The sequence below is a fragment of the Ochotona curzoniae genome, unplaced genomic scaffold (genome assembly GCF_017591425.1).
Source record: "Ochotona curzoniae isolate NIBS_2020 unplaced genomic scaffold, NIBS_Ocur_1.0 scaffold_2453, whole genome shotgun sequence".
Lineage (NCBI taxonomy): Eukaryota > Metazoa > Chordata > Mammalia > Lagomorpha > Ochotonidae > Ochotona > Ochotona curzoniae.
In genome coordinates, this window is record NW_024467094.1 from 28,174,492 (window position 1) to 28,199,416 (window position 24,925).

The 24,925-nt window shown below is 50.4% G+C and overlaps 1 protein-coding gene across 5 annotated transcripts in view; it reads left to right on the forward strand.

The window, feature by feature from the left end:
- LOC121170344 (speckle type BTB/POZ protein) overlaps window positions 1–10,269 on the forward strand; it is a 74,601-nt gene extending 64,332 nt beyond the window's left edge. For 4 of the 5 annotated variants that reach the window (XM_041001449.1, XM_041001447.1, XM_041001448.1 and 1 more), the window contains 5 exons: window positions 551–728; window positions 3,254–3,309; window positions 4,368–4,490; window positions 7,690–7,832; window positions 8,991–10,269. In XM_041001449.1, the coding sequence (XP_040857383.1) occupies window positions 551–728; window positions 3,254–3,309; window positions 4,368–4,490; window positions 7,690–7,832; window positions 8,991–9,135 (645 nt within the window). In that variant the 3' untranslated portion in view covers window positions 9,136–10,269. The remainder of the gene's footprint in view (window positions 1–550; window positions 729–3,253; window positions 3,310–4,367; window positions 4,491–7,689; window positions 7,833–8,990) is intronic. The other variant, XM_041001450.1, reaches the window with a different exon arrangement.
- The last annotated feature ends 14,656 nt before the right edge of the window (window positions 10,270–24,925 follow it).

Consider the following 24,925-nt stretch of genomic DNA (forward strand, 5'->3'; position numbering starts at 1 on the left):
TCCTAGGCTCTCAGGAATGGGGTACTGGTGACTTAACATGCTGTACCACAACACACACCCCAGAGTGCCATTATTGACAACAGACCATAAAAGTTGCCCTTTCACTGTGTGTTCCAGACCTAACTATAAGTAAATTACATGCTTTTAAACATAAATGATTAGCTTCGTTTCTCTAGAGTTGAATGTAAATGGCAGTATCTGCAGGAATTCTTTGTATTTAACCTTTGGCTTAAGGCACAATATAATGTAAATTCTAAGGTTTAGCATATGCTGTTGTCAGCTCCATGACCTTTTCCACAGGTTTGTAGTGCAGGAGAGGCTGAGCTTTTATCTGGAAGTGGAGAAGGAAACTTATGGGTCTCTCTCCTTGTAGGGTTAAGTGTGATTGAGCTAGGGAAGTTACCTTGGTTTGTGCAGGTAGTTTCAAGAGGGTGGCTGGTGACTGCCAATGCTATCTAATTGTTCTGTAGCAGTTGGGTTACAAGTCACTCTGCACCTGTCCGGAGGACATCTCCAGTGACCACAGGTTTGGTTTATTTGTCTTTCACAGGTGAGTGTCGTACAGGACTCTGTCAACATTTCTGGCCAGAACACCATGAATATGGTAAAGGTTCCTGAGTGCCGACTGGCAGATGAGTTAGGAGGACTGTGGGAGAATTCCCGATTCACAGATTGCTGCTTGTGTGTGGCTGGCCAGGAATTCCAGGCTCACAAAGCTATCTTAGCAGGTTGGTATTTGTTCATAGGGAGCTTTATAACTTCGGTGGAAAAGGGAAAAACAATGACTATGTAACTGCCTTTTCAATAATTTAAACTTTTAGAACTTAGCTGCAATAAAGACCACAAGTAAATATATTTTTACATTATGACATTAGTTCCTGTCACCCAGAAGTCTGCTCTCCATGAAAATTATCTTCTCCTTCGAAGCCTGAGAAATGGATGATGCTTGAGGTACTAGGTTAAGTCCCCCTTGCACTGGAGCGCAGACTTCAGAACACTGGTCAGGGCGGTATACTTCTTCCCATGACCTTCAACTCCATCATTGTGGAGTGCACACCTTGCAGAACTTCTGTCTCACCCTCTTACTCTTCCCCCGCAGGAATGTCATTAACTCCAAGGGTAGGGCCTGTTAGTGAGACCCTCACTCCTGCCTGGACAGCCTTCTGTGACTTTGGAGTCAGCTCCCTTTCTTTGTCTTACCAGTACTTCAGAACTTAATCACTCTCCTTTAACCTCTTTCAGCTCCTAAGAGACCTCACCTGCTTCTTCCAAGGAAAAACCCAAGCCCTGTGAGAGGAATGTCCTCTCTCGCCTCCCCATCCCCTGCCCTCATAGAAGAGGTGTTCTTTCGTGTGCACAGAGCTGACTTTGGCTGCTTGCTGTCCCATCCTGCCTGCTCTACCCGTCTCACCTTTGTTGCCTGCTGTCTTTGTCATCTCTTGCTGCCTGTCCCCCATGCACCTGCCAGCAGGTCAATCAATCAGTCTCTCTCCCCATAGAGTCAAGCTTTTCCAGTTGGAGCATTCACCCTCCAGTTCTTTCCGCCCACTATCCTTCGCTCACTTCCATGCTGTGAAAGCAGTTTTCCAAAGTTCTGTCACCTGCTAGTTCCTAAATTTGAAGGAGTCTGCAACTCCTGTTTTATTTGACTCCTCTCTCTCCTGTTTCTCTAGCTGCTTTTGCTGAGGGCCTTCCTCCCTTGTCTTCATCCAGTCCTCCTGACACTGGCGAGCCCTACGGGACTCCTTCAGCTCTGTGTTTACACTGCCCTTTCTCCCTGGGTGATGGTTCCGTGCCAGGTGTCAGCTGCTGGCCACCATACAGCCCAGCTGCTGCTGTGGACCTCACTTGCTTAAGAGGAGCAGTTCAGGGCTCAACATGTGGAATAGATTCCTTTAGTGCTCTCCAGACTCTTAACTCTTCTGAGATAAGGACAGTGAGATTTTATATCCATTTGGGATAGATTAAAATAACAAGGTTCTGAGATTTAAGTGATTTTCCCAAGATTGTGCAGTTAAAAAAAAAAAAGAGCTAAAAAGTTCTTTCTTGACAATAAACTGTAGGTCAAAAATCTCAGTCCCTGCTCCAAATTCTCCCACATATTCTGTCTGTTCTTCCACTCTTAGGTAGTGGTGGAAAGTCTCAACTTTGACCAAACTTCTAACTCTTCCAATAACATGAAAATTTTTGCCATTTTATTATTTTACATGGTTGAAATTATGTTCACTCATTTTTCCGTGTTGTTTGCCAGCTGAGAATGGGCATGGGTTGCAGCACTGTTTCTCAGCCTTTTTTCCCCTCCCTATCATCCTCACCCCCTTTGAAGAAAACTAGATTTGAATTCTCCCTAATGAGGGAAATGGAATACCAAGGAAGTTGGTTTTATCAGGTAGTTTAACGAGGCCACCAATCATTGTAATATCCAAGAGTGTCCCTTTGGTTGTTGATACCAACTCTGTTAAGAACCCCAAGCTTGGAAAAGAGGACCAACTTCCTTCAATAAGGGTGCGTATCTGCTTAGCTGGTGCCTTCCAGCCCAGTTTTTTACCTTCCTGCTGTGTGGTCCCTGGAGAAAGTGATACTGTTCTTGGGCCCAGCGCCATGGCTTAACAGCTAATGTCCTTGTCTTGAACACACCAGGATCCCATATGGGCACCAGTTCTAGTCCCAGCAGCTCCACTTCCCATCCAGCTCCCTGCTTGTGGCCTGGGAAAGCAGTTGAGAACGGCCCAAAGTCTTGGGACCCTGCACCCACGTGGGATACCCAGAAGAGGATCTAGGCTCCTGGCTTTGGACCATCGCAACTGTGGCCATTGCAGTCACTTAGCGAGTGAATTATCAAACAAAAGATATTTCTCTCTGTCTCTCCTCTATATATCTGACTTTGCAAGAAAAATAAATCTTTAAAAAAAAAAAAAGAACACCTTTATTAGCCATGAGGACCCTCAATGCTCAGATCTACATAGTACCAAAACACTGTCACCAGTGTGGATAACTTGCAACATGAGTGGCAGGAGTGGAATTCAGAAATTATTTTGAAAGTAATGTTTTTTCTTTTTCATTATGTATTATAATCATTTACTCATTGATATACTAAATGAATAAAGGAATTTTGTAATTATCAGTTGAGGTCTAGATCCTTTCCCATAGCACTGGACAGGCCAGAACATGATTTTTCCCCCTGAACTGGAATGGTGATCCCAAAGATTGCACTGTATTAACTTTGCCTGATGGTCTCTTTTTCACTTTGTAGCTCGTTCACCGGTTTTTAGTGCCATGTTTGAACATGAAATGGAGGAGAGCAAAAAGGTACGTGACTGGGTGGAGTCGTGCCCTTTTCTTTAAGCCAAGTGATTAGATTGCCATGACTTCTCAATTGAGTGACAGATTTATTTTCTTGAAGTTGAAGTTGAGCACAGTTTGCCAGCAGACCCTTCCTGAGGGCAGAGAGATGGTATGGACATGCCCTAAGGGTGCACACCTGCGTCCTGGACATTGGGCGAGTTCTTTTAGTCAGAAAAGGCAGGTAAAAAAAGGTGAAAACTCAAAGATCAGGTTGTTTTATTCATGTATTTGAATAAGCAAAGATGGTGCATGAGATGAAAGGCAGGGCTGTGATAATCAAATAGGGCAAAAGGAAACTTCCTGTTTATGATAAGGCCAGTACACTGGCGTAACAGGCTAATCCTGCGCTTTCGTACTGGCATCCCATATGGGCACCAGTTCATGTCCCAGCTGCTCCACTTCCCATCCAGCTCCCTGCTGCCATGTGGGAGTCCCAGAAAGAAGCTCCAGGCTTTTGGCTTCAAAACAGCTCAACCTCAGCTGTTGCCAATCATTTGGAATATCACTGTGCTCTCTCTAAATGCCTGTCAAATAAAAATAAATAAATCTTTTTAAAAAATATTAGGCCTTACGGGCCCGGCGTGGTGGCACAAGTGGTTAAGTCCTCGTCTTGCACGCCCGGGATCCCATATGGGCGCCGGTTCTAATCCCGGCAGCCCCGCTTCCCTTCCAGCTCCCTGCCTGTGGCCTGGGAAAGCAGTCGAGGACGGTCCAAAGCTTTGGGACCCTGCACCCGCGTGGGAGACCCGGAAGAGGCTCCTGGCTTCGGATTGGCATAGTATCGGCCGTTGCGGCTCACTTGGGGAGTGAATCATCGGACGGAAGATCTTCCTCTCTGTCTCTCCTCTCTGTATATCCGCCTTTCCAATAAAAAATAATAAAAATAAATCTTTAAAAAAAAAAAAATTAGGCCTTTCTCCTCAATCAACGCTTACAATCAGGACAATAGTTTGGGAACTCGATTCTTGATGGAATGTTATTCATTTTCTTTCTTTCCTTCTTTCTTTTTTTTTTTTTCTTAGAATCGAGTTGAAATCAATGATGTGGAGCCTGAAGTTTTTAAGGAAATGATGTGCTTCATATACACAGGGAAGGCGCCGAACCTTGACAAAATGGCCGATGATCTGCTGGCAGCTGCTGATAAGGTGAGGCAAAATGAGGAAACTTGTTACAGGACTAGAAGCTGTTGTCACTTTGAGGGGCTCACGTCTATTCCCATCAGCCAGTGCTAGCTACATGTGTGGTCACAGCACAGTTATTAATAGCACCCGTTTTATTCTTACCTGTGAGTAATAACTGGTCATTCTAACCGTGGAAAAGTAGGATGTGTTTTCCTCTCTTTCCTCATCTCAGATTTAATAATAGTAAATATCTAATAATAAAGGAACATGTGGGTTGCAGTTTATGATACGTAAGGTGTTTTGAGTTCATCAGCTTATTTAAACTTTGTTACTAAGAGAGTCATCTCTTCCCTAGTGTTAGCGTTTTCAACTTTTACCTAAGCAGTTACTAAAATACAGATTGCTGTCTAAGGGGAAGGAAAGATACTATATAATAAGATACATTTCAATTTAAGAAATTTTTAACTGTGAAATTAAAAATGTGGATCTTAGAATCAAGGAAATAAGTGGTTACCTGAAGTAACAGGTGGATAATTCCCCAAATGCAGGGAAATGGCATCAACTAAATAGGTTGATTGGCACAGTGGCTCTAGGGTCTGGTCTCACAGAGTTGGATACTGGCATTTTAGCTTAGTCTTCCTCAGAACCTGTTCACGTCACTGCCTGCTGAGAGTTTTCCAGAAGGAAATGTGGTAGTGTTTCAGTTAACCTGGAATCCTTTCTTTCCAGAATAACCTCCAGTATTCATTGTACTAAAACACAAGTGGGGAAGCCAACTTGCAGGGCTCTGTCAGAGCCTCTGTGCCCACAGGTGGCTGGAAGGCTTGGTCCTGGTCCCACAGAGCACAAGGATGTTAAAGGGGCACAAACCCCACTTACAGAAGCCCCAGGGAGAGCAGCCTCTCTGCTGGAAGTGGCCCTGCCACAGGCCCTGGCACTGTCACACCCATTCAAGTGGGGAGAGTGGCCCCCGCAGGCACTGAAGCCTTCCCTGAGATTGCCCCTGGGGATTGTCTTCTCTGCTTGCCTTTGCACCTGAGAACAGAAGAGAGTGCCTGTGTTTACAGCAGAGCTTTTATCTTTATCGATCAGCTGTTTGGAGTGTTTGTAAAGGGTAGGGCAGGTAAACCCCATCAGAGCTGGGGATAAAGAATATAGGGATAATAACCCAGGCTGGAGGAGGAAGAGTAGAGTTAAGCAACGGGCAGTTCCATACCCTTCCTGTGTACCTCGGTCAAAGCAGAGCAGGCTTGGCTTTCCATGGAGACAGTAGGAAAGCATTCAGTGCCTGCTCTGGGAAAGTAGAAGTAACAGCACAGTACCTGTTTTTTGGTAAGGTTTGCATGTTAGTGCCTGACCTGCGCTCTGATTTTCAAATTTTCAAAGAAGCAGTCACTCACACACATCCGGTATTTATTCCCTCGTATTCAAGATCTCACACGGATAAGTGCAAAGTTCACTAAGCCAAGGCTTAGAGCAGTATGTCCTCTTGAGTGCACAGGCCTCAATTGCTATTCCTTGGATAGCATTTTCAGCACTCTGTATTAGCTTTTTTGATGACAGAGCAGGCAAATCACAGCAGAGCTTCGATTTTATGAATGAGAAGTAATGAGGGTGTATTTCCAAATTCCATTCAGAATGTCCCGTATTAGACAGCTGCTTCTCCAACCCTATTAAAAACCTTTGGATCTCCTTGTGAGTTTTGGGACAGCAGAGTATGAAATCTTTCATGGAAGGATCTAAACATCTAGAATTCACCCAGGAGACTAAAACAGCTTATTGTGAGCTTTTTCCAGTCTCTTGGGGACATATGTAATTAGACCAAAAACAAAACAAAACTTGTGGACCAGGCCTGGGAGAGACAGTTTCAATCTCTCGGGTAAGTACTGCCATTAGGCAGGTTTTTCAGAAGTATAATTAAGAAAAAAAAAACTTTGCTTCTCAGGGGACAAGCTTGGCTACTTCTGTCTAATTATGTGGTGGGGCTCTGAGCTGTTCCCAGGAAGGCCCTTTGGAAAGATTGTGTCAGGAGGACAGGAGGAACATCCTGTGTGGCCCTGTGGACACTGCCATCCACGTGGCCTTTTCGTGCCTCAGCACAGGATATGGCGACCTCGTCTTTTGCTCCTCTTTTGTCATTCCTGTTGTCCAGGGAAAGTTTGCCAGTTAACTCAGATATAAAAAATTAAAGCTGCACCAAAACCAATAAAACTTTTGCTGCAGGAGATTACAGTGCCAGCAGATACGCCTCCTCGCCCAGAATTCATTACAGTAAAATGGTGCTGGTTTGATTGCCAGGACTCAGCCTGGAGGGACATTTTGTCATTGAGTTCGGGGCCCTCAAGAATGGGGCCTTGGAAGGAGACCTCAGTGCAAGTCATGCTTTTGGGAACTGATGAATGACTTTGTGTTGTGCCTCTTTTTTCCCCTTCTTTCTTAACCCTGAAGTGCTTATTAAGTTTATAATCTCATATGAGAGAACCAGTAATAGAACCCAGTCAGCTAGGTTGGATGAACCCAAGCTTTAACCTAGACCTTCCATTTCCAGAACATTTACACCCTGACTTGGAGAGTAGAAGATTTTAAACAAAGACTGAATCTGGGGTCTCTGTTGCTTTCTTCTTTCACCCTGAGAATCTTGACCCCAGCCCCAAGAAGATAGGCAGGGCTCCATTTACCCATTTCTAATGCAAAGGAGGCCTCTGGCTGCCCATATCCAGGGACTGCTAGAGACAGAGACGCTGGTGAAAGGCACCCCAGGACTCCTTCTCACAGACACAGGGATATCCTGCTGGACTGGTGACAGTGCCAAGTAAGAGGGACAGGGCTTTCCTTGGCTGGCTCTCAGTAAAAGGTGTGCAGAACTCTTCAGTGTTAATGCCTGTGTTGGCTTGAGGTGACACCTCACTCCCTATAAAGCGGATCCTGACAGTTTGAGAGTTCAAATTTGGGATGTTGAGTAAGCCATCGGCTGGGGGTCCGCTCTGTGGCTCCCACATTGCTGGACTGTAGGCTTCAGAACCTAAATCCGTACTACTTTAGTTGTCTCCCGTCTCGGCTCACCCACCTCACCTTCACAGCAGGCCGTGTGGTCCAGCCCTGGTAGTGGCTCTGTGCTGGTCTCCAGGTCAGCGTGGGCACTGCTCGGGCAAACAGCTCCGGTAGCAGTCACCCCCAAGCAGAGCATGGCTGTTCTGACGACAGCCCTGCTTGTGTTTTCCAGTATGCCCTGGAGCGTTTAAAGGTTATGTGTGAAGATGCCCTCTGCAGCAACCTGTCCGTGGAGAATGCCGCTGAAATTCTCATCCTGGCTGACCTCCACAGCGCAGATCAGTTGAAAACTCAGGCCGTGGATTTCATCAACTAGTGAGTTGGCATCTTCAAAGTTTTCTTTCATAATAATTGGGATAGCCAAAGAAATGAGCAAGACTTTGAATTAGTGAGTGAAACTGGCAAGGAGTTTCATTAACCTTTGGTGATATAGAGTTGTCATCTTTCCCTTCAGCTTGATGGCATGGAAAGTGGTTTTGCTTTCATGCATCGAATCCTGTGGACAAGTGGTGTAGATGAATCAAAAAACTGGCTGCGAAGGCTCTGTGTCCTAAATGATAACAGCTCTGTCTCCCACTCAGTGACTTAACAGGAGACAGACAAGTCTAGGAAGACAGCAGTGTGTTCCTCAGGAGTTAGTTCAGGGTCTTGCTGGTCAGTGGTGGACAGAGGAAAGAGAGGGAGTCAATAGCAGGGACTGTCAGACACTGTGTCAAGAAAGAGACATTCATCCCCTGGGTCTCTTCCTTCCACCCAAGTGGTCAGTGATGGGTATGTCACTTGTGAAATCATTTACAGGGGCCAAGATGAGCTATGACATAGAACCCATGTCTCAGTGGGCCTGTTCTGCTCCCTTGGAGCAGAAGTTGGGAAAATTCAAAGGAAGAAAAATAGGCTTTATGTAGGTCTTCCAATGTAGTTTGGCAATAAGACAGGCAGGATATGTGCCAGATGATTGAAGGAACCACAGTCTGCAGAGGACATGGCCGAAGACAGGATATAGTATCCCCTGGGTCCGCTGGGCCCCGAGGTTTGGTGGTAAGATTGCTTCTTAGCATCAGAAGCAGTGAGGAGAGCAGTAAGTGCTCTGTGTGGACCCGTGCTTGTTGGGCAGTAACTTAGCCTTTGCCTGTCCACTGGTTGATCTCCCTGCAGTTACCAGATGAGCACAGAACCAGGTGCCGGTGCAGAGGTGCCTGTTCTCTGTCACTGTGCATGTGCCAGGGCAAGAAGAGCACATGGACAGTGCTGAGAGCAGCCTGGGGAACTTGGCCCTCCCAGAGTGCAGTGGCTTGAAGACCTGGCCGCTAGCACGCACCTGGGCTAATGAGCACGTGCTCCTGAAGATGACATGTTCTGAGCGTGCCCGACACAGACACCCTGGCACCAAACACCAGGGAGGCGGCTGCTGGGGCTGATGAGTGTGTCCCCTTCCCACTGCCTGTTGTAACCCATGTTTCTCTGTTTCCCCAGTCATGCTTCCGATGTCTTGGAGACATCCGGGTGGAAGTCCATGGTGGTGTCACATCCCCATTTGGTGGCTGAGGCGTACCGCTCCCTGGCATCAGCACAGTGCCCGTTCCTGGGCCCCCCACGCAAGCGTCTGAAGCAGTCCTAAGGCACCGGTTGGAAGACTCCGTTCATTTCCCAGAAGCAGCAGCCCGGTTGCTGCCACTGACCACCAGTAGACAGCGCAGTCTGTGGAGCTTGTACTCTGTTGGGGGAAAGACCGCGTCGCGGCCCCAGACTTTGAAACAGCACTAAATAACTTGGGGAAACGGGGGGAGGGGAGGGCCCACGACTCGGGGCTGTTCGACCTAATGAAAACCCTGTTGCTGCGTCACTGTGTTCCCTTTGGCCCGGCTGAGTTGGACACTGGGGACCGAGTTTAGGCACTGGCTCTGAGGATGTCCTAGTGGTGGTTCCTCAGAGAAACCAACCTGCATCTGACCGAGCAGAGCACATCGCCAGGAGCCTGGAGCAAAAAACAAACAAAAAAAAACAAACCACGGACATTGCATTTTAAGAGAGGGAAAAGGAGAGAAGAAAGCATTTTGCAGAAATTTTTCAAAAACCAATTTGTGGATTCCCATAGTATTTATGTTGAGGGCAGCAAACTTTAGTCCTTCCGACTGACTGTGCTGAAGCTTGGGTGTTGGTGAAAACTCACCGCAGTACAAGCCACAAGAGCTCTCCTGTGGGTAGCACTTAGCATTTGCAAGAACACAGTAAGGCCTTTTTGTCCTTTGATGAGAAATGGCACGGGAAGGCGAGAGGAGGAAGAGGAGGTGATCTGATCTGGAAGATGAGTTTCCCCGATGTGGTGGCTTTTGTGAAAATTTTCATTGGTGTTGAAACCTGGAAAAAAATCATCCAGAATTCATACTGTCTTGACCAGAACCACGGTTCTCTGTTTTTAGATATTGTGGAAAATGTTTTTTTGGCATTTTTCTCTAATTTTATTTCTCTTCCCTCTCCTCCCCTTTTTTTCTAAAAAAAAAAAAAAATTAAAAATAAAAACACGGAAAACACACAAAGCAGAAACAGATCAACAGAAGAGAAAAGGACATTTTATTACTGATGCTGTGTGACCCCTCCTAGCCCTGATTGCTCAGCTGTCTATTCCTGACTTGCCGCCTGCGTAGGAGCCATCCTGTTCCTTCTAATTTGCCCCTCTTCCTACAGGGGAGAACTTCCAAATGTTAATTTTTTTTTCTTTTTAAAAAATAAATAAATACTATTTTGTACTGTGTGGTGTCTTGGTCTTTGGTTTGACTCACCTAGCTTATTTCATGGGTCTGAGTTTCTTGCTGGGGGAATCTGGGGGCTGGGGCTGACCCTGCAGCAGGCCAAGGTTATGTTGGAGGCGTCTGACGAGCAGTAAGGGTGGGTGGAGGCACTGCAATCTCAACTTTGCCGTGGGGACTGTCGGCATCTGCCAGTCTCTCCTTGTGGAGTGTCTGACATTGGACCACCTGTAGTCAGGCACCTCCCTCTGCCAAAGCACTTACTGGCACAGGGCCTTGGTGTGCCCCTTGGCTTTGAAGGCCTAATGCCCAGTCTCCTGCCTCTCTTAACTGAATATTAAAGATGGGGAGAAGGGACATGAACATGGAGATATAATAAAGGGAAATGATTGTTTCTGACTGGTCCTGTCCTTGGCTTGATGGTCTCAGTTAACACTTTGAACCCACAGTCAGCTCCTGGGAGTGCTCAGGGGCACCCCACCAGCTCTTTTGCTTCCAGCAGCATCAGGCAGGCAGAATCCTGGCATACACTATGAAGCTCAGTGGCCGTCTGTCCACAGTGAGTATTATTTAACCTCACGTGGAACCTCACCCTGTTTACTTCCGCTTCTTTTCAATGGACTTAACTTTTGCACCTGCTCTCTAACTTTCATCCATTTCACCTCCCCTAGAAAAGATAGTCTTGGTCTGTTTTCTAGGTAATCAAAGGCAGGATGTGTTTGTTAGAGATCTCCCCATTGTACTTCTTGCTCTCCTCAGAGTCAGCAGTGAGATTCAAGGCCCAGCACTCCAAGTATAAGGATCAGGGCAGACACTAAGTCTCCTCCACCCACAGAGTCGCGCTGCACTTGGCTGTCAGCAGCAGCCGTTCACCTACAGCATATCCTCCGAGCTTCCCAACACCATTCCATTTTACAGATAAGAGAAATTGAGACCCAGAGAAGGATAGCCCCAAGATCACCTAGCACTGGAGTGCCAGATCTTCTCATGTAGCATCCTGAAGATGACATCATTCACTAGACCAAGTCCCATATGTTTTTAAATTTTTTTTAAGATTTATTTTTTTAAAGATTTATTTATTTATTATTACGAAGTCAAATAGAGAGGAGGAGAGACAGAGAAGAAGATCTTCCATCTGATGATTCACTCCCCAAGTGAGCCGCAGTGGCCGGTGCTGTGCCAATCTGAAGCCGGGAACCAGGAACTTCATCCAGGTCTCCCACGCGGGTGCAGGTTCCCAAAGCCTTGGGCCGTCCTCGACTGCTTTCCCGGGCCACAAGCAGGGAGCTGGATGGGAAGTGGAGCTGCCGGGATTAGAACCGGCACCCATATGGGATCCTGGCGCGTTCATGGCGAGGACTTCAGCCGCTAGGCCACGCCGCCGGGACCAAGATTTATTTATTTTTATTGTAAAGGCAGATATACAGAGAAGAAGATCTTCTGTCTGATAGATCACTCCCCAAGCGGCCACAACGGCCAGAGCTGAGCTGAGCCCAAGCCAGGAGCCGCTTCTGGGTCTCCCATATGGGTGCAGGGTCCCAAGGCCTTTGGGTAATCCTCAACTGCTTTCCCAGGCCATAGGCAGGGAGTTGGATAGGAAGTGGAACAGCTGAGATAGAACTGGCACCCATATGGGATCCCAGAAGGCGTAAGGCGAGAAGGATTTGGTCGCTAGGCTATTGTGTCAGGCCCCTGAGTTCCATTTCTGAGGTGACTAGAGACTTGGAAGTAAAGCTTCCTTCCTGTGGGAATAGCAAGAACAAGGCTTGAGAAAGGGGACACTGGTGACCTGCTTTCCGGAAGTCCCAGGATGACAAACCAGGTGAAACTGCTGTCCTCTTCCCTCACGAACGGGCTGGACCAGGGGCTGGTGAGCCAAGGGACTGGACCCTCAGGAGGGTTGCAGTCCTGGCACCCAGCTTGTAGGATGAAGGTCTGTTTGGGGATTGTCAGTATTTGTGGCATTTCTGGTGTGGACTTGACTGTGAGTTGAAGGACCAGCTGAAGCCGCTCAGAGCTGCTCCTCTGTCACTATTGTCTCCTTTCTGGACGTGTTTGTTTTTGTTTGAAATGATACAGTTGAAGCCATCTGGTTCTGACAACATCAGAGCCCCAGCATACTGTTCATAAACCTCCCACTGCCACCACCCCTTCCCTTAGCTCCCCTGCATCTGAAATTTAATTCAAGTTAACTCCACAATCTGGGGCATGTGCTGTCACTGCAGAGATGTCCGTGCCAGTGGAACAGTTGGAGGTTTCAATCCCACAAGGAGATGGCTTATTTATCAAAACAACATTCAGACAAGTAGTCCACAGAACCTCGGAGTTGGCAGTTTCAGGTCCAATTGGAATCTGGCACCGTCCCCATCTTCCCTTCCACCATATTGTCACCCCCACCCTCACCCCCATTTCCCCCTCCCGCTACAAATCTGGCGACCCATGCAAAACAAGCTCGGAGTCTGTGTGGACATCAAACCTCAGTACTGTTGTTAAGCATTTCAGAGGCCTTTGGGTCTTAATGGTTTGGGGGAACGAGGTGCTACTGGCCATTTCCGGTCGCGGAGAGCTCTTCTGTTAATCCCTGGCTAAGGACATGAAGATCCTTTGTGTGAAGCCAGAAGTCCTCTGGCATGCCCACCACTGCAGTTGGTTCTGAAACCTGGTCTAATCCTCCCCGAGAGCTCCACGTTGCGTGAGCCTGGGCGGTAAAGGACAGCCTGCGTGTTGGTGAGCTGAGCTGCACCACCACACTGATTCCTGGCTTTGTTCTGGGATTCAGCTCCTGTGTGAGATCAGCCCACATTCCCCCTGGCAACTCTCCGAGCTCCTTTGGTAGATCTTTGTCAAAGACCAGTCCTTGACTTGAGTCCAACCTTATTTCCCACCACTAATTATCTTTGTCATCAGCTTGGGCTCTGTCCCCTTTATATCATGACCTCTGCCCTCCATCACTAAGACACGTTTCTAATGGCTTGCTGACTAATCTAACATTCAGGTGAGTGTCACCAGGCTGCTCTTTGTGTCCCTTGGACGTGCCAAGTGGATGGTGTTTTTCCTCCTCTCTGTTTCAGAGGTGACCATGCTTTGGTGGGGCCTTTGACCCCAAAGGTGGGAGACAGTGAGCAAGCAGGCAGATGTAGGATGATCGGTATGGGGATAATGAGCTGGGAAAACCGGAAGCTTTGACCTCCATGTGAGGGCAAAAACAGGGATTTTTTGACTGGTGGGTTCTTTATGCCGCTGAGCCATTAGCAAGATGATCATTCCCCCTTCTGTAAATCCTGTAATGCTGGAGTAGAAAGTGGCATCTGGAACTCTGTTTGATTCTGATGTCTGCAGCTCTAGGAAAAAAAGGATTTCAGACTTAAGGGAATTCAGTACAATCAACAGAAATGATTAAGGAGTTGAAGGGAATCAACTCTAGGGGAAAAACATTATGAAGATAAAATATGCACGGCTGGAGTATGGGAGTGGAGCGCCTGGTACCTGCAGCTGAGAGCTCTCTGAGGACTGGGGAGCACACACCAGCTTGTCCTCTGCCACTTCCATCCATTAGGGAGACGGTGGTGTGACTCCCTCAAGGTCACTCAGCCTGGCTCTGAGCCAAAGAACAGCAAGAAGGCAAAGGAGTCACTTCAGGGCTAAAGCAAAGGTGAAAATACAAGAGTTTGCTTGGCAGAGAAGTGGACACATAGCTGCCCAGGCTCCGTTCAAGTGGAGAGAGCTTTGGTACTGTCACAAGCCTAAAAAGGTGACCTCTTCACAAACTGGGGGGGAAAAGAAGGAGCTCCCGGTGGGTCTCCTCGTGCTGTCTGAGGGACATTCAGGGAAGTGAGTGACAGGCTTATAGTCTCAGAACTTAAACTCAGCCTTGGATGGAGCAAACAGTGGCTGAACCCCAGGGAGGCTCCAGACATGGTGCTGGCGCAGGCCAACCAGAAGGATGGGATCTCCGTTCTTCTTACACGAACTGGAGAGATCAAAGGAGAGAAGTCAGAAGGGCCACAGAACTGTGGGCTAAAAAGGAGCTCCTGGGCCCGGCACGATAGCATAGCGGTTAAAGTCCTCACCTTGAATGCACTGGGATCCCATATGGGAACCGGTTCTAATCCCTGCAGCCCCACTTCCCATCCAGCTCCCTGCCTATGACCTCAGAAAGCAGTCGAGGACGGCCCAAAAGTTTGGGACCCTGTACCCATGTGGGAGACCTGGAAGAGGCTCCTGGCTCCTGGCTTCGGATTGATTCAGCTCCATCTGTTGCGCTCACGAACCATCGGATGGAAGATCTTCTCTGTTTCTCCTCTCTGTATATCTGCCTTTCTGATAAAAAAACAAATAAATAAATACATCTTAAAAAAAAAAAAAAAGAAAGAAAGAAGCTGTTGAGTGTAGTTGACAGGCAGGAGGTCAGTGATGACCTAAGAGCAGTTTTGGGCAAATGATGAAGACGGAGACCAAAACTAATGGGGAGGTAGATGACCAAGCCACTCTTCTAGAAGCTTCTCAAGGAGAAAAGAGTGCCTCTCTCACTTTTAAGAATTCTAATCAGTCACCACATTTCTGCCCAGAAGTAAAAATGGTGCACTGATTGTTCCATAAATTACGGACAACTACTAACTGGAGATTGTACTAAAAGTCCTGTCTAATTCATTGGCTCAGCTCCAGCCATTGTGGCCACCTGGGGAGTGAACCAGTGGATGGAAGATCTTCCGCTCTGTTTCTCCTCCTCTCTATATATGTGACTTTCCAATAAAAATAAATAGAATCTTTAAAAAAAAAAAAAGTTTGCTTTGTGCCTTAAGATGTTAATGGTGTGTTGCTAAGAGTGTAACTTTCAGCCCCCAGACGTGCAAGTCCGAGTGCCTTACTGGTTGCCCGCCACGGCTGATTTCAGGTCATCCAGATGCCAGTTGTTGATGCTGGGGGAGATGCACTGCGTGCCCTTGACTGGCATCAGCCATGCACACACCACACTGCAGTTGATTCTTTTATTTTTTTTAAGATTTATTTCTTTTTATTGGAAAATCGGATATGTAAAGAAGAAGAGAGACAGAGAGGAAGATACTCCATCCATTGATTCACTCCCCAAGCAGCCACCATGACTGGAGCCAAGCCAATCAGAAGCCAGGAACCCGGAGTTTCCCTCCAGGTCTCCCATGTGGGTTCAGGGTCCCATGGCCTTTGGGCCGCCTTCGACTGCCTTCCCAGGCCACAAGTAAGAAGCTGGACGGGAAATGGGGCAGCCAGAATTAGAACTGGTGCCCACGTGGAGATCCTAGCCACTGGGCTACCAAGCTGGGCCTAGCAATTGGTTTTAGAGAGCCGTCCTGAACAAGCTCCAGCACACACCCATGGGTGTGGTTTCATAAATGTCCTCCAATTGCTGTGTACCTCACCCACTTTCTGCTATCTCCTCACCCTTCAAAACGCATTCAAGTGGTTTCACGGCAAAATGAAATACCACCTTTCTAGAAGTCTATACTTACATTGACACTGATACATGAACCAATAATCACACATTTTAATTTCTCTGAGTATATTAACACATTTTTTAATTTCTTTTCCCAGTATTGAAACTGTGTATTTTATTGAAATGCTAATAGAAAAAATAGGTTCAACACATCTAAATTATCCAGCATATAATCTTCATCCTTCTTGCCCTTGCTATTTGATAAAAAGCTTCTTCTTCTTTTTTAAGATTTTATTTATTTTTATTGGAAAGTCAGATATACAGAGAGGAGAGACTGAAATTGTCTGTCTGCTAGTTCACTCCCCAAGTGACTGCAACAGGCAGAGCTGAGCCTATCCAAAACCAGGAGCCAGGAGCCAGGAGCCTTTTCTGGGTGTACCATGTGAGTGCAGGGTCCCAATATTTCGGACCATCCTCAATTGCTTTCCCAGGTCACGAACAGGGAGCTGGATGGGAAGCAGGACCTGCTGGGATTAGAACTGGCGCCCATATGGAATCCCTGCGCATGCAAGGCAAGGATTTTAGCTGCTAGGCTACCACACCAGGCCCCAAAATACATTTATTTTTATTGGAAAGGCAGATATACAGAGAGAAGGAGAGACAAAGATTATCTATCCATTGGTTCACTTCCAAAATGCCTACAACAGCAGGAGCTAAGCCAATCAGGAGCCAGGAACTTCTTCTGGGTCTCCCACGCAGGTGCAAGGTTCCAAGGCTTCCAGTCATCCTCCACTACTTTTTTTACGCCACAAGCAGGGAGCTGGATGGGAAGTGGAGCAGCCGGGATTAGAACTGGTGCCATATGGGATCCTGGCGCTGCTTGGAGGTAGAGCCAGTTGAGTCATTGTGCTGAGCCCAATTTTTCTTTAATTTTTTTCTTTTTCTTTTCTTTTCTTTTTTTTTTTTAAGATGTGTCATTTGAAAGAGAGAAGACAAATCTCTCATATGCTGGTTCACTCCCCAGATGGCAACCAACATCTTGGGGCTGGGCCATGCTGAAGCCAGGAGCCAGGAACTTCATCCAAATCTCCCTCATGGGTGGCAGGGGCCTGGGTCATCTTACACTTTTCCAGGCCATTAACAGGGAGCTGGCTCAGAAGTGGAGCAGCTGAGCCTGAACCAGCGCTGTATGGGACGCCGGCGCCACAGGCGGTAGCTTTATCTGTGTCACAACGCAGGCCCCAAGGAGCTTTTCTATTTAAAGGCCAAAAAGGAGGAATGGCCAGCAATCAATAAGAAAACAGAATAAAAGTAAAATATGATTACCAGTACCAGCTGTGGTCAAGAGAGAAGTTTTTTTGAAAAGTGATTTTAGCCACAGCCACATCAGGAAAAGGCCCAGACTGAGGAGTGGGTGGGAGGCAGGATAAAGGGGTCAGCCTCGGAGATGTGGGTGCAGAGGAAGGAACCAGACAGGACAGTGATAGGAAGCAGGAAAAAGGCAGCTCCTGGGAAGGGGGCGGTGGAGAGCAGGACCGGGGACTGTCTGACGGTGGGAAGGTTGGGTCTGGGAGCTTGGTGCGTCTCTCAGGGTGGAGTACCGGCAGAGAGCGCTCAAGGCTGGGAACTGAGGGGAAAGGCCGTGCTTGGAGGTGCACCCTGCACTGTCTGCTGAGGAAGGCGGGGGAAGATCGCAAGCGCTCTGAGCATCGCCTGGGGCCATCCTTGGAGAGTCCAGCTGCTGGTGTCCAGGAGCCTGGCTCTCTCCTGTCCAAACTCGCTGGGGATCCTGGCTGGAGGGCTCCTCCGCCTTGCTTTCTTGATTGTGAAAAAAGATCTGTCTGGCAGAGTTCTCACAGGGGGGTAATGAAAACAGGTCCTATCCTTAACACAGTTCCGGGTCTTGCAGAAAGGCGCTGGAAGGCTGAGCCGTGACTAGGGTTCCTGCCCTGAGCCATACGTGACCTGTTGGTACTTCCTGCATCCAAGCCTGTGACATCACATATCAAGTTAAGCCACTGCCTGTGATCCCCAGAACCCCATGTAAAAGGCAGGTTCAAGTCCTGGCAGCTCCAATTCTGACCCAGCTCCCTACTAATGCACCTGGGAAAGCAGCAGAGGATGGTCTAAGTGCTTAGGCTCCTGTACCCACACAGCTGACCCAGGTTCCAATTTCCTCTCTCTGGCCTGGCCCTGCTCTGGCTGTTGTAGCCATTTGGGGAATTAATCAGGGGAAGGAATTTCTCTCTAACTATGCCTTTCAAATAAACAACATGAATCAGAAAGAAAAAAGAGAGAGGGAAGAAGCAGCAGAAAGGGAGAGAGAATTTCCTGGATTGGAGGAAATTTGCAAAGAGACCCTGAACTGGCCCCTCTCAAAGGGTGCTGGGATCACCTGAGGCAGACAGAAGCTTCTAGAGCAGCCCAGCTGGCCCCAGTCCTGTAAAGGCCCCCAGGTGCTCCTGGTTCCTGCTGTGAGGAGGCGGAAGTGTCCGCAAAGGTCTTGAGAAAGGGCAAGTAGGCATGAGTCTTTGAGCTGCCTGAGATGCCTCTGTGGTTTTTCATTGGCGATTACCATTGTCATCGTGGCTAAGATCGCTCAAGGTAGGGACACTGGGCCTGCCAGAGGGGAGGCGGGGAGAGGGCTGGCAGAGTAATCCTCCTGTGGCTGGTGGGCATGAGCCTGGTGGGGAGTGAGAACCGGGCTGGGACCCAGGAGCCTTCTTTTCTGAGGAGCCAGGCGGAAGTGGATGCCCCTGCCCGCCTTCCGTAGCGTTTTTCTTTCTTTCCTTGCTCTGTGCCTCCTGCCTGTCCCTCCTTTGGGAGGATGGAAGCTTCCGTTTGTGTCTCCCTGTTTTTCTGGGCATTTCTCTCCCCAGCTCTGGGCCCGCTCACCATAGTGACATCTTGAGCCTGATCCTGCTGCATTGGAGAAAAAAAAAAAAAAAAAAAGCCCAGGCCTGCCTACCACAAGCCCTCCAGTTCTGATCTCCACTGAGATGCAGCAGATGGCAGAGCTTGAGTGAGCGGCAGCAGCCCCTCCTTGCCCAGGCCTGGGAGCTGCCAAGCCTGCTAAGTGGGGCATTTATGCACCTTGCCACCTCTGCTAGCCCCATATACTCCTGCTTGGGGCACCCCCCCCAGTAAAACCCCCCAAACGGAATCATTTTCATTACAAAAAGAACACACATGTAGATGAATTCAAAGTTCATCTGTGACCAGGCTCTCCCTGTGTGTGGGTGTAGCCCAGGCACTCGACCCCTCTTCAGGTGTGGAGAAATGGGTGGCATAAGCCCTGTCCTCAGGGAGACCACCAGGAGGCAGGTGGGTCTCCCCCCTAAGGGTACAGTCGGGCACAAGGAACCCATGTCATACACCTGTTCCCAGAGGTGCCCGCAAGGTGATGATGAAGGCCAGCTAGGAGAGGAGGGAACTGGGTGAGGTCAGTCCGGTTGCGGGGCAGGGTGGAGCAGGAGCATAACTTAGGCATGGAGAATATTCTCGGCCAACTCTTCTCTGGGTGCCTAACCCTGTGCTCCTGAGGGAAGACCCCTGGCCACCTGCATCCCCTGGACCTTGTGTCTGCGACAGGGAGAGGGCAGAGGGTCACCGTGAAGAACACTACTCATTGCACCAGCAGGTGCTTTGAGAGTCACATTTCCTGTCCAGAATCGAGGGTTCTGGAAAGTGTGGGGTTGTCACCCAGCATCTGGCCTGAGCCCTGCCTCTGTGCCAAGCACTTCTCCCAGCTGCACCTGCTCCCACTCACCGCAGCCCTCTGCGAACCAGAGCTCATCCCCAGTGTACAGTCAGGGAGATGGAGGCACAAAGCTGGCCGCTGAGTTGGCTGTTGAAAAGTGGCACCAGGGATGTGAATCCAGGACTCCTGACTCCAGGATGGGTCACCCTCCACAGATGCAGGGTCAGCTTTTCCCTCCCAGTTAGCAGGTGGTAGAATTAGCCCAGAGGGACGAGGCAACTAGATGAAAATCACAGAGCAGGGGTGCCTCTATCCCAGACCTCTTCATACTCCTCCAGGCCAGGCTGTGACCTTACTTTGATTTCATGGTTAGGACAGTCCAGGCTCCCTTGGACCCAGCAGACCACTCTTCTCCAAGCTTGAGGGAAATGGAGCAAGAAATCCTGGGATAGTGGGATGGAGGCTTTGATTTGTCCTTCCATTGAGCGATTCAGGGAGCGACCCACCCTCACTGTGCCCCAGAAGCTATGCTACTGTCAGAAGACTTTTTAGAGAATGGACAGGTGGGAGGAGGCTATAGTGCCCCCTTCTGCCCCAGCTGCCCTGCATTGTCCTCCCCTTGCTGTGTCCTCTCCCACATCCAGCAGTGTGCTGCCCAGCAGGCATGGCAGGGAGGGCCCAGGAGAGCTGGGCCAACATCCCTGCATTCAGGTCACTCATTAGCCACACCTCGGCAGAAGCACTGGGCAGTGGTCAGGGCAACTGGACAGGGGCGCACAGCCCTGTCCTCAGAGGGCAGAGTCCAGAGGGATGGTCACATGTCCCACTCAGAATCCCCAGGTAGACAGGGGGCGCTGCCCTCCAGGGGCCACCAGGCGCATGCTTTCTTGAGGTTCTGTGTGACAGGGGAGGCCAGAGAGGCGGGAGCAGGAAAGCTCAGGCCTTGAGGGAAAAGAGGGGCCTGTCCCAGAAAGCAGATGGCAGAGCCCTGGCCTGGGCTTGGGCAGCAGGATCTGGAGTGGGCAGGGGGCTCCAGCTTCCCTCCACCCACACACACCTTGCTGGGGGGCTTCCTCCTCCCACCCCCATCTCTGATATCACACACTGCCTCCCACAGCCCTTCACCTCCTTGCTGACTGCGACCCCCGGCACAACCCAACACCTCCTCCCCTGATTCTCCCAGCCTGGTGAAGCCCAGCTGGAACCTTCCAGGGTTTTTATTAAACAATATTTATTGAATGAATAAGTACTGAGGGTGAACAGAAGGGGTATTAACGTATGAGGTCCACATGGCCTAAAAATAGCTCCGGCTCCTTTACTCTGTCCTTGCCAGGGCTTGGCAGGCTCTGGCCTGGCCTGGGCTTCTTCTGCCATTGGAGGGGGTGGGGCAGGGGGCATCTGCTGAGGGTTAGGACCATGGAGGGGTCCCAAGAAACCACCTCTGCATCCAACCAAGTGATCCCCTCTTCTTTCCCCGCCCCCTCAGCTTGTGACACTGGGGAAGAACTCCATTCTGGGGGTCTGATTTTGCTTTGAAGGATGCAGGGGATACCCCTGTCTCCTAAGCCAGGTCATTCAGTAAGCAATCACAGCTGGGGCTGTTCCTACCCACATGTCCTGGACAAGGCCAAGGTCTTCAGGGGGACCAAAACTGATCTTGAACAAGAGGCCGTGCTGGACTCTATACACACAAAACCAACACTGCTGGTTCCAGGCCCAAGACCCGGGACCCCAGGTCCCAAGAGCCTGCGGTGTTGGGCTGTTTGTGCCCTGTGGAGTAAAGCAGAAGGCCGGGCTGTTCCCTATAGTCTGTGCCCAGCGGGGTGGGAGCAGCCCAGGGACCTGGACTGTCCAGAACCTGCAAGGGCGGCCATTACCACGTCCTGGCCCCCTTCCGCATTGGACTTCCCATGCTGTGTTGTTGCAGGTAATTAAAGGGTTTTAATTAAATTAAGTGCCCATCTGGCTGGGATCAGTCAGGCCCTTAACGAGGATTCTGTATCACCAACATCAGAATGTGTATATGGGGGACCCTGGCATCTACAGGGCTGGACTGGGGAAGAGAGAATCTTGTGCCCTTCAGGGGCTCCCCGCAATGCAGCAGTCACTGCAAGAGTGGAGGCTGTAGGTCCAAAAATGGGAAAGGAAGAAGAGAAGGAGGAGGGGATGAAGAGCAGGAGGAAGAGGAGCTGCTGAGCTTCCCCCAATCCTTCTTTGCTGAGGAGTCTGTTGGATGCTGTCTGCTCCACCCACCGGGGACATAGGCCCACAGCAGCCCAGGATCCCAGACCCAGCAACTGAAACAGGTGGCTTCATATTCCACTGCCAGAAATGGAAGTGAAAGTACCAGCAGCTTCACAAAGATGGAGATGAGATTTTTCTCTCCCGTTAAGTCTGCATGGGACAGCTGATGGTTAGTGATGGGATTTTTGGCCCACAAAAAATAACTGGAAATCAAAGCTTTTTTCCCCACTCACTGTTATGCTTGTGCGAGATGGTGGCTCCTGGCTCAATGGTCCAAGGTGGCAGCCAGAGCACACACTGAGGTCCACATCCAGACAGGACAGAGGAAGGGACAAAGAAGAGACAAAGGGTTACAGATTTCCACAAGTTGCCATATAGCCTTTGTCACCTGCCAGACCTCAATCCCAGGGCAGGTGGGAAGAGGTCAGTACAGCGGCGTGTCCAGCTAAGGGGCCACTCCTGTGGAGAGAGAGGAAGCAGACAGCATCAGGCCACAGGTTCCAGGCATGCCTCAGTGGGCAGAGGCAGCACAGGAACCCAGGGCTTTGTCACTTGTCCATGCCAGGAGCAAGGCTGAAGTTAGCAAAAGCTACCTGAAAACAGGGAGAGGAGGAAGTCACGTGGGTGGAATACTTTCACTGGATCCAACACCACCTGGATAGATGGAACCTTCCTAGAAGGGGATGGGGGTGCATACCATCTGTCCAAGACCGAGCAGCTAAGGAGTTACAAACCCAGACCCATCTAATCCTGCGGGGTGGGGGTGGGGGGTTGGGAGGCCCCACCTAGAGTATCCTGCAGCACCCACATTGCCAGTTCAAGGGCAGCCTCTGTGGCTTGGGCGCATGCCTGGAGATCATGTGGCCAGGTAACCCTGAGATGCTGAGCAGGGAGACAGTGCCCCAGGCATGCTGAGTAGGACAACAGGAAACAGGGTTCCTTGTGGCACCAGATTCCAGGTACTGGTTGGCAAGGGCATCTACGCCTCGGGCATGATGTCAGCTGCCACTCCAGGGCCCTGGCATAATCGGCAGGTGTTGCCTCCCACCATCTTGCCTCTGCCTGGTAGGGCTGCTGCTGCTCATCACCCGTCGCCCAGCCCCCGGTTCTCCTGGCAGTGCCGGAGGACATGGTCTTCGGAAGTAGCATATCTCTCTCCCACTCCCAGCAGCCGGGTTACCAATCACTGTGCTGCCCCCACCAATCAGCTCACTGTGTGTGTCTCCCACAACCCCTAAACACAACCACTCCGTGATCCAGGACCCTGGCCACCCTGCAACCTTCAGCTGCCTCCACTCTGCCCCCACCCCCCTACCCCTAGTCTCCCTCCCCACCCACCAACCTTGTGTCTCTGAGCAATGGCCATCACCATGGGAGGCTGCCACACGCAAGGTCACCAGCATTCCTGCCAAGGATGGGGACAGGGGTGACTCAGTTCCCGCTTGCTCATCCCACAGAAGGAGAAAGTGGGGGAAGGAGGAGGCACTGGGGCCCCATGGCTGCTGCCTTCAGCGTCACCAAGGGAAAGGCTGTGTTCCCTGTCTTGGGGAGCCTCACCTTGTTAGAGTTGGGAACAGGGAGGCCCAGCAAGTGCCTCTTTAAAGCCAAAGGCAGAGGCAGCCCATAAGCAGACTCTAGTCTGACGAGGGAGGGAGTCCTCAGTCTGATGGAGGAGGCAAGGCCTCCTTCCTGGAATAACCTGGTTGTACCCTTAGGGAGGGGGGATTTGGTGTGGAGGGGGCAGGGGTGGCTGGTGGCTCCTACAACAGGGCCGTGGTGAGGAGGCCCAAAGCCTGGGATGACAGAAGCTCTTGGCCCCTGGCCTTCCAGAACATTTTGCCAGCCTGTAGGTGCAGGAACAGGAATGAGAGGCTGGAGCCCGTGGGCCACTGGGCTCTGTCCCCAGGGGGAGGCCACAGATCCTGCTAACCCTGGGAACAGAGATGGCATCCCCACAGCCCCTTTTCCTCTGTGAGGACCCAGGGGCCCAGGAAGAGGCTGGTGCCAAGCATCAGGACCAGAAAGACTGTTCCAAAGAATTAAGACTTGTTAGCAGAATTCGTGCAGGGAAGAGCTGTCTGGCTGCTGTGGACAGCGGCAAAGGCAGGGAGAGGCGGCCGAGTGTGCGTGAAGGTGGAATGAAGTTATTAAAATGAACCCACCCCCTGTGCGGGCAGAACCGTGTGCCAGGCCGGCCGGGCCCTCCAGCTGTCGGTAGCATCTGGCTCTCTACAGGAGAGGCAGGGAGGTAGGGAGGGGTCACAGTGCCCCGGGGTGTCGATGAGAATCCAGCTCCCTGTTCCCTTCCTCGCATCCCAGCAACCTGGCCTGGGCTCCTGCACAATGGTCAAATGGGTGTCCGAAGGAGGGAGAACCTTCCAGACCCCAGCAGTCTTCCACGGGGAGGTGAGGAGTAGGGCTTAAGGCTTTAAGTACCTCAGGAGATGTGACCCTGGAATATACAACACAGGGATAGGGGTGGGGAAGAATCAGGCCAGGAGATTTTTTTTGCCCTCTCTGAGGCCCCTCTTACAAGCAGGCCGCCTTGCTCAGCTCTCCCTGTCAAGAGCATCGGGCTAGGGAGGCAAGACCCCACCCCTTAGACACACGTCACTGGGGCTACCCAGCTGGAAGAGACCAGGGGACCTGTGCACTGCCTCCTGCGTGACCTGGTGTGGTCTCCAGAGGTGCCCCCCGACCTTGGCAGTGGGGCTTCAGTCCTCCCTCAGCAGGTCAGCTGGAGCAACTCCCCTAGGCCCCTCACGCCATCTCCACTCCAGGCTGCTCCTTCCTTAGCATGCAGAACCCCGTCCTCTGGAGTCCCTAGGAAGTGGAGGTTCGCAAGAGCAGCCCTGGGAACTATCACAGGCGGTGGATATCAGACCATCTCTACTGCATGTGGTGCCAGATGCAGAAAGGGACTTGGGGGGCATTTGAGCAGCTTCCACAGTGTGGCCCTAAGCCAGCAGCAGCACTGCCTGGCCCTGGAGGGAAATGCAGACTACCAGGCCTCACCCCAACCTGCTGAGTGAGAACGTTGGCTGGGACCCAGCAGTATGTGTTGAGATGAATCCTCGGAGTGGTGACCCTGCAACCCACGCATGCTGGAAAGTCGCTGGGTAGAGCAGGACAGGGCAGGGCAGGGCTGAGCTGGGTTGGGTAGGGCTGGGTAGGGCTGTACAGGGTTGGGCAGGGCTGGGCAGTGCTGGGCTATGCTAGGCTGGGTAGGCCAGGAATGGGCTGGGCTGGGTTGGGTTGGGCTGGGGTGGGCAAGGCAAGGCAGGGCTAGGCTGGACTGGGCTAGATT